The 8,349-nt window shown below is 28.3% G+C and overlaps 3 protein-coding genes across 6 annotated transcripts in view; 1 reads left to right on the top strand and 2 right to left on the bottom strand.

Moving 5' to 3' along the window:
* The window catches only part of LOC108752828 (slowpoke-binding protein), an 8,353-nt gene extending 7,271 nt beyond the window's left edge, over positions 1 to 1,082 (bottom strand). For 2 of the 3 annotated variants that reach the window (XM_018493943.1, XM_018493944.1), the window contains exon 1: positions 687 to 1,082. The gene's annotated coding sequence lies outside the window, so the exon portion shown is untranslated. The remainder of the gene's footprint in view (positions 1 to 686) is intronic. The other variant, XM_018493940.1, reaches the window with a different exon arrangement.
* An 864-nt stretch (positions 1,083 to 1,946) lies between these two features.
* On the bottom strand, positions 1,947 to 3,775 carry LOC108752810 (non-structural maintenance of chromosomes element 3 homolog). The gene is made up of 6 exons (XM_018493905.1): positions 3,620 to 3,775; positions 3,047 to 3,384; positions 2,739 to 2,901; positions 2,504 to 2,598; positions 2,296 to 2,427; positions 1,947 to 2,062 (listed from the first exon to the last, which is right to left on the bottom strand). Exons 1-6 carry the CDS (start codon positions 3,621 to 3,623, stop codon positions 1,979 to 1,981), a joined length of 816 nt encoding a protein of 271 aa, XP_018349407.1. The 5' UTR covers positions 3,624 to 3,775; the 3' UTR covers positions 1,947 to 1,978.
* Positions 3,776 to 4,105: 330 nt separating this feature from the next.
* On the top strand, positions 4,106 to 8,142 carry LOC108752809 (adenylate kinase 8). Of its 2 annotated transcripts, none has more exons than XM_018493904.1 (11): positions 4,106 to 4,159; positions 4,927 to 5,053; positions 5,412 to 5,500; positions 5,614 to 5,710; positions 5,883 to 5,990; positions 6,327 to 6,397; positions 6,625 to 6,802; positions 7,010 to 7,134; positions 7,204 to 7,313; positions 7,377 to 7,551; positions 7,817 to 8,142. In XM_018493904.1, the coding sequence occupies exons 1-11, from the start codon at positions 4,145 to 4,147 to the stop codon at positions 8,075 to 8,077; spliced, it is 1,356 nt and encodes a 451-aa protein (XP_018349406.1). In that variant the 5' UTR covers positions 4,106 to 4,144; the 3' UTR covers positions 8,078 to 8,142. The 2 variants fall into 2 exon arrangements, with proteins under 2 accessions (XP_018349406.1, XP_018349405.1); XM_018493903.1 differs by lacking the exon at positions 4,106 to 4,159 and adding an exon at positions 4,609 to 4,751.
* The last annotated feature ends 207 nt before the right edge of the window (positions 8,143 to 8,349 follow it).

The raw sequence follows: 8,349 nt of genomic DNA, 5'->3' as shown, positions 1-8,349 counted from the left end.
AAATATAAATATCTTTATGTAATTAATTAATTTTAAAAAAAGGAAAACGTATTCAGTTTTCTCCTATTTGACTATATTTAAATCAATTTAATTTTATAGAACATCTTAAAATAATAAAAATATGATAACATAAATAAATAGAAATAATTTGACAAAATGTTAAGGAAATAATATAAATAATTTGATAAAATGTTAAGAAAAATGTAAATGTCATTACAAATATATGTATATTTTATAATCTGTAATAATTGTTTGCAAGAAAATAAAGCGTATTTCTGTAGTATCAGGATGTTATGAGTATCCTTATTCGTGTTGCTCAGCAACGAAAGTGCGATATACATTGAGGAGTCAATAGTATATTCCACATTTTTAAGGAAAAAAAATAATATAAATACATAAACCTTTTTTTTTTTAAATACATAAATTTCTTTTTAAATATATAAATAAATTTTTGCGATTCAAAAGAAAAAACGCAGTGTTATCAAAGATTTAATTAAAAAGACTTTGGGGATATTATATTATTCTGAATTATAATCTAATAAGCGTTTCACGCATCACGTTCTTTGTAAAAGTACCCTTATTTTTCACGCATTCCGTTCTTGTTACGAAATCCGCTTCTGTCTGAAATCTTGTAAGGCGGAAAAAATTGAATTTTACTACTTCGATAAATAAATTGGTCACCGTACCGAAAGGATTGAAATCGTGATGATCCACTGTGACTTTTCCAGAGCAAGTACAACGTACTCGGGATAAGAGTCCAAGCCTCCTCGTGGGTTATCGACCCCGTACGGGGTTGTGTAGGCAGTGTATGGCGCGCGAGGATTCCAAGGAACGACACGCGGGGTGCCCGCCGCGATGGAATCGCGACGCGCGACTCGAAATGAAGACGCGTGGGTGGAGACGGCGCTCGGCGGCCTCCGCCGAGCAACGGGGCTGGGTGGACACTGATGAGAGCGCGCGATCCCGGAGACGGCGGTGGGCCGCGACCGACCCGGCGCGACACAGATTCCGTTCCGCGCAACCACCCTCCCGCACCTCGCCCTTACGAGGACGTAAGGTAAATGTACGGACGGCCGCTGGATATCTGACGCGAAAAGTTTGGCAACCTGTGGACTCCCTGTTTGTGAAGATCTGTGCGAGGAATATCTCAGAAAGCTTCTTTTCCTCGTCCTGAATCCGTAGAGCGGCTTATGTAAACTCGACAAAACTAATGATTCTCGTCGCAATTGATGATGAAAGGCGTTTCCATCCGAGTTGAAGTGAAAAGCTTCTGAAGATAAAACGAATTTATAAGCGTTTTCCGATTATCAATTTTGGCAAGCAAGAATTACTGTTAGAGTCTCGCTAGATATAAAATAAACAATGCAAAAAAATAATCGTATAAAAAAAATATTAATGAGATTAATTATACGGGATAGCTAGATATCTGCTGTACGAATTACGTACATTTTTCTTCAAGATATTTTTAATTAACCAAACCATACAAATGAAATTGTGAGCATATGCACGTGACTCGGGTTATTCCGCATTTTTGCTTGAAGATTCTACGACTTTAATGCCTGCAGTTTTAAGGCTGCTTTCAGGGACAGTAAATATATCTAAGAAATTCTAAATAATTCGGTCTAGAAATATGTAGCGTTACTCTTTTATCATATGCAAGTTTTTCAACGGAAGAGAAAGTATAAATTATACAAACAATCGCTTCACATTATAAAATTTTATATATATACTATATACATACATACATACATTCATACATACATATATATATGTATAGAGAGAGAGAGAGAGAATATATAGAGAAACAAAATTTAACTTTTTTATTAAATTTTTTATATTTAAATACTTTTATAATACCTTTTCAATGATATATTTTTTGGTATAAAAAAAAAGCTTTTTTAATTTTTTGTATTATAAAACAGAAAAGTTTTGAGTTTTTTTTCTTTCTTTTTTGTAACATGTCGAAAACGTAGATAGACTATGTTTTTCCTCTCACGTTTTTTTCTTCGTCCTGTACAGCTTTGTATTGCAATTTCCATTTCTTTATAGGACAATCATATATCTGCAATTCAAATATTTGTTATTCGTAAACATATAATATTACATGTGCGATTGTATTCTGTTTATAATAGAACAGAAAAAAATTTAAAAATAAAATAAAAAAATGGTGAACCATAAGAACTTTTTAAATAATGCTTATATATAATATTAATAAAAATATATATTTAATACATATATGTTGATCATTTCATTATCATCTTTACTATTAAACATATTACATATTTTTGTACTTACATCTGCTACAAATTGTAAAGCAGAATGATAAGTGAGCTCATTTTTCGCACGAGAGCCCCACGTAAACTCAAAATCTGTTGGATCATTCTTATTTATTATTACTTTCTCAAGATATCTCTGATTTACAAAATCCTATAAGTGAATAAATATCGTTTAAAAATCAACTACAATGATTATATAAATTGTAATAGTTGGTATTGATTTTTACCACTGTCACTAATTGTTTGATGTCTCCAAAATATTCATGTTGAAAATTATTATCAGTTATAATACCCAGATTTTGAAGAAAATCCCACAGTATTTCTGTAAAAATATTTCACTTATTTTCAACATTAACTTTATTAAATAGTATCTCATAAAAATTCAATATATTATTTACATCACAAATCAATATATCAGGTATGTATTAGACAACATGTAAATTACCAAAAAATAAAAATTACCTTCTTTGCATGATTCACCATACATAAAAATATGAACAAGTACAAGATACAACAGCACCAGTTTATGATTATCGTTGAAGGTGAGATGTGGAAGATTATTTTCTATTTTATTCACTAATATATATTTATTACCTTCAACTTCTACTAAGCTATATCCAAATACCTTTCAAATATCATAATTTATATAAAATTTTTAATCTTATAAATACAATTCTATTTTTTAAATAGTTTGCTTTGTAAGAGCAATTAAGTAATTACATAAACCATTATTATTTTAAAAATAGTATTCATAAAGTAAACAAACATACCTCAGATAGTTGTATATTTACACTCTCTATAATAGAACGAAATATTTTGCTATTTCCACCTAGTACATGTTTAATAATGTGTGATTTCTGTATGGGTAACTTGTTGCGATCTGCCATGAAAAGGTATCTTATTATACTACTGATTAGTTCTTTTTGTGTCTCCATATCCTGCGAACTTATGAACTGTGAATTCTTGATGATTGAACTTCTAGTACATCGTGATGATACCTGGCTAGCCTGGCTGGCTTGGCTGCTCGGGCCAGGATAGTCTTGGGATAAAAACATATCTTCGCTACTCTCTCTCATATTGCGACTGCTCTGGGATCCTCTTTTTCTATCTAATAAACACATATCAATCCTTATTCACTATACAGAATATTAGGTTATGACAACTAATGCTACTCCACAATTTAGAAATAAAAGACATTATTTTATATACGTAGATATATTTTTCTCTGAACTTTCTTCTGTCTTTTTTTTTAGATATAGAATTATGAACGTAAATAGTTTCATTAAAAAATGGAAAATAATACACATCGATTTTCACTTCGAACAAGTACAATATATTCTTACTCATTCTAAACAGATCACACGAATATCACTTTAGAAGTAAGCTTTTACGTGCTTTGTGATAGTTTAAGAGAGATCTATTGTTCTCAAAATACTAAATATAAGCTAAAAATGCGCAATTGTGGAATCCAAGCCGCCTTATCTCAAGAGATTTCGATTAAATCCTCTCTTAAAAAGTCAAGTATCAACTGTTAAACTTGCGCGATTTGAAGCAGATGGAATCCGTTTAGTGGCGCCTTCATGTACAAAACATTGAATTATGTAGCCACGGATAATTTCCACGGTTGGTAACATATCTATGGTTTTCGATTTGTTCTGTTTTGCGTCAAAAACATTGATTTTATTCCGTTCTATTACATTCTACAAACAATATTATAAAAATAATAACTATAATTTGCAAAATAATAATTTTACGCAAAGAACTGTAACACACATAATGTATTTTTTTATATACATGTATGTATGTAAATACGTACATATACGTATGTATATAATACGATATTAATAAAGAAGATAGTATGCGGCAAAATGACGAGTTTTAATGTAAGTATGTAATGTAAATAATATTAAATTATTAATAAATTTTAATAAATATAGCAAATTTTAATTTTAACATTGAATCGCACATAGATTTTTGAAAAATTATATTTTACTTATTTCCGGTGCATATATACTTTAACATATTATGTATTATTGTTGTAAATATGATTATCTGATTTTTATAAAAAATACATTCAATTTTAATTCTTATTATTTTGTGTTTATCAAAAATAATAGATTACAATTCGAAATCGTCCAGTAATCTCAATTTAATTTATATCTGAAACTGTTGTTTTCGCATTTTAATTATTACTTCGAAAATCAATTCGTCTCTAATGTATTAATTTGTATTACTCTGTATTTCGACATGCTCTGTATATGAATAAAAAAGCGAATAATTCTCGAAAACTGAAAGTCGCATATAGCTTGAATTTAATTAAATATATCAAATATATATTAATATCTTATTATAATTAATTAACCATAAAATTCATAAAATATGAGCAATTTTGATGAAACAACAAGATCGTTATCAACTATTCCGCCGGATTTCGTACCATACATGGAAAAACACAGATTATATGAATTCTTTTATGTAATTAAATTAGATCTTCTTATTTCACTGAAATATTTTTTATCGATTTGATTATTGGTTATATTACACATTGTGTTGCATTTTGTTTATGTATTTTAGATTATATTGGAATGTGTCTCATTCTATTAAATCATGTTATTTATTGCATTGTATTATAATATAAAAAAATTCATAGGAATTAGTGACGCAATTACTGATCCAGCAGCCAGATGACCCAATAGTATTTATAAAACAAAGTGTCCAGCATATTGTACGAAAACGAGATATTCCTAGAGTTATTCTTATAGCTCCTCCAAGTTTCGGTAATACGTTATAATATAATCAACATTAATAACTAATTGTAAGGATATGTTCTTAAATATAACATGAAAGTCTGCATTAAGAGAAAAATTTATAATATTTGTATGGCTATAATTACATTTTATAATTATTTACAAAGCAGTAATAATATAATCGTAATTATGATAATATGTAATTATAGTTACAAATATTAAAATATTTTGTCTTAAAATATATCTTCATTATTTTCTATATCTTCGGGTATTTGGTAATAATTACATTTATAAAATGCAATAAACCAAGATGTTTTAAGAAGATTTGGATATTTATTGTATCTACATATTATTTCTAAAATAAAACAGATTTTCTTCTCTGTTACAGATAAAATGACTCTTGCAAAAATTCTTCAAAAGGAAACTGGGATTCGTCCTGTTACCTTAGAAGATCTTTATGCTTCATCTTCTATTGAAGTATTATCAAATTATTTACTTCTCATAAAATGTTTTAGACTAAAAAGTTGCATGAATTCTTTATTTTTAGTTGTACACCAAACGTTTGTTATACATAAATACGTGTATTTTAGAACATGTGCCGCTGTTATGATGCTAATGAGATCGCAGACAGAATGAAGAAACTGTTAATGTCAGAAATACTTCATGAATCTGGATGGATATTAATTGGTAATTTTGCTTACGTAAATTTGATTATTGCGTTTAATAAAGTAAACTTGGATTATTATGGAAAACTGCAACATTATTGCAATATAATATAAATATTATAACTAATATTACAAGAAAAGAGTAACTAATTTTCTTTTTTCTCTTTTGCGTAAATAAATAATCTGCTGTATAGATATACCAAGAAATAAAAAGGAAGCACGTGCAATGCAGTATGTCGGCATAATACCAACACACGTGATACAAATTACATCCAGTGTAGAAGACAAGACTCGAGAAAAAAGTATACTTACTGAATAAACAATATTATTATATATAATCTCTCCTTTTAAGTCCATTCATATCCATCTCCATCTTTGCAAAACACGTTCATTCTATAAACATAAATTATAACATTCTTAGATTAACGATATTATATTAATATTTTTTCCATATTTTATATATTAACATAATTATAAAATATAAAAAAAAGATATTAAAATATATAAAGGTCAAACAAAAATTAAGTTATAAGAATCTATTTTAATTTGCAGATATTGAAAGAGTAACATATTAATCTTTATAATATATAGAATTTTAACTCCATCTAATTCATTTTTTTCTAAATGTTTATTTGTAGAAGATATAAGACAATGTGATTATAAGAGACGTCTTCGAGGTCTACGTGACGCTTATGCTAATCTTTTAATTGTTAGTTATCAATCTATGACTTTATATTTTCGCTTATAATAATATAATTATTATTAAATTAATATATATGTTGTTCATATTGTATATTAATATTCTATATAATACTCGTATATTGTATATTTTAGCAAAATAAATTTTTATTCTACAATTACTATAAATATTCGTTGATTGATTCTATGTTAAATGTTGTTAATTTGTTACGAAATCATGAAAAAAATTTTCTTTAGGAGGTTGAAACTGGTACTAAGACGATTCAAGAGCTGGGCGAAGATTGCGCGACAGTAATGAAAATTAGAAAACACTATGGAGCCCCATCACTCTTTCGCATTGTTCTTATAGGTCCTCGAGAATTAGATCATCGTTCTTTGGCAAAACATGTATCTGAGAGTTTTAATCTCGTTCATGGTATAATATACATATATATGTAATTATTTAGTAACATCTTAATACTTTTTCTAAACATTATACATATATTTTATTAGGAAAATTTATAACTCATCTCTAATATTACATTTTGCAATCATTTTTGTCAATATATTAACCTTTAGTTAGACAAGTTTGTTCTTAATAATAATAATATTTCAAATAAAAATATATTATATACTTTTACAGTTGATTTCAATGATATCTTGAAAGAAGTATGCTTGCAAGAGACGGCTTTAGGTGAAATGCTGCGAATGTGTAATCATAGATGCGCACAGAAAGTAAAATCAGAAGCGCGAGTACAAATTATTGAAGTGTGATTATAGTTCGCTAAGAAACATTAAATTGATTTGGCATCGTATTTGCATTGTTATTATTTTCAGCGGTATGTACTCGGGTCTGATTGCCTCAAGAGAGGATGGATTTTGACAAGTTATCCTAAAACTGTAGAGGAGTTCAAGCTCCTAGATATGATATCTACACCACCCAATAGGTAAATATTATAAGAAACAATTCCAGAAATCTAATAATAATTACGATTTTTGAAATGTGTCAGAGTCATCATCCTCAAAATAGACGCACAAACGTGCAGAGAAAGACTCTTAAATCGTGAATGGAACTTTACTACTGAAAGCGAACATGAGTTGTCATCGTGCGAATCTTCGATGACAGATTCTGACTATAAATTAGATGTTCATTCCAATAATTATAAAGATGTCATCGAACAAGATGTAACTATCGTATTATATCTGAAAATATTTTCTTATTCAAAGTTTAAATAAGTTTAATATTTTATTTTATTATCTATAGTTGAAGAAAAGAATAAATGATATGAAAATGATAAATTACAAATCTTTTCTCTTAATAATTAAACTTTTTAATTTAATTTATTTTGTATATTTATTATTATAATTATTTATTTTTATATTTATTATTATAATTTTTAGATTTATTATTATAATTATTTTTGCTGTTACTCACAAAATGTGGCTTCAGGAATACAAAAAAAATATAGATGCCATATTGCAATACGCGGGAGAAACTGCGTCCGTAATAAATGCGACAGGTGAAAAAAAGTGCGTGGAGGAAAGACTGGAAGCGTGTCTGATGCGTCCAGCACCGTCTGCAAAACCCAGGATTCCCTATCCACCTCCTACGATCGATCCAATGGACATAGAATTTGATCCTGATGACGAACCCGATCTAAGCGTCTTCGATGACATACGAGCACCAGAGCCTAAATATTCTTTTATTTAATGATTTCCAAATCATTCTTATGTGCAAACATGAACAACAAATAATATTTCAGTTTGTAATGTATAAAACACAGTTCAGTTCTCTAATCATTATGTAATTTTTTTCACTTTTCTTTTCTCTCTATATTCGTTGTAATCAAATTTGAAAATGGTCCATTTTCTTCGCATTGAAATCTTATATAGAAATCAATTATTCCATACCTTTTTTCATTATATTTTAAACTACACTTTAATTATTTCTCCTCAAAAGAGACGTGTCTAAATTGATCAAAG

This window comes from Trachymyrmex septentrionalis, unplaced genomic scaffold (assembly GCF_001594115.1).
Source record: "Trachymyrmex septentrionalis isolate Tsep2-gDNA-1 unplaced genomic scaffold, Tsep1.0 scaffold62, whole genome shotgun sequence".
NCBI classification, from domain to species: Eukaryota; Metazoa; Arthropoda; class Insecta; order Hymenoptera; family Formicidae; genus Trachymyrmex; species Trachymyrmex septentrionalis.
Note: the sequence above shows the minus strand (reverse complement) of the source record. Positions and strands in the feature narration are given on the sequence as shown.

Bases quoted from the DNA above. Each gene is read 5' to 3' on its own strand.
- LOC108752810 (XM_018493905.1), bottom strand. The intron at 2,428-2,503 runs GTAAAAATCAAT...ATTCACTTATAG, and splicing joins TCAAACAATTAGTGACAGTG to GATTTTGTAAATCAGAGATA. The intron at 2,063-2,295 runs GTAAGTACAAAA...TTTGAATTGCAG, and splicing joins CTTTACAATTTGTAGCAGAT to ATATATGATTGTCCTATAAA.
- LOC108752809 (XM_018493903.1), top strand. From the start codon at position 4,656: ATGAGCAATTTTGATGAAACAACAAGATCGTTATCAACTATTCCGCCG. The intron at 5,054-5,411 runs GTAATACGTTAT...TCTCTGTTACAG, and splicing joins TATAGCTCCTCCAAGTTTCG to ATAAAATGACTCTTGCAAAA. The intron at 7,135-7,203 runs GTGTGATTATAG...TATTATTTTCAG, and splicing joins CGCGAGTACAAATTATTGAA to CGGTATGTACTCGGGTCTGA.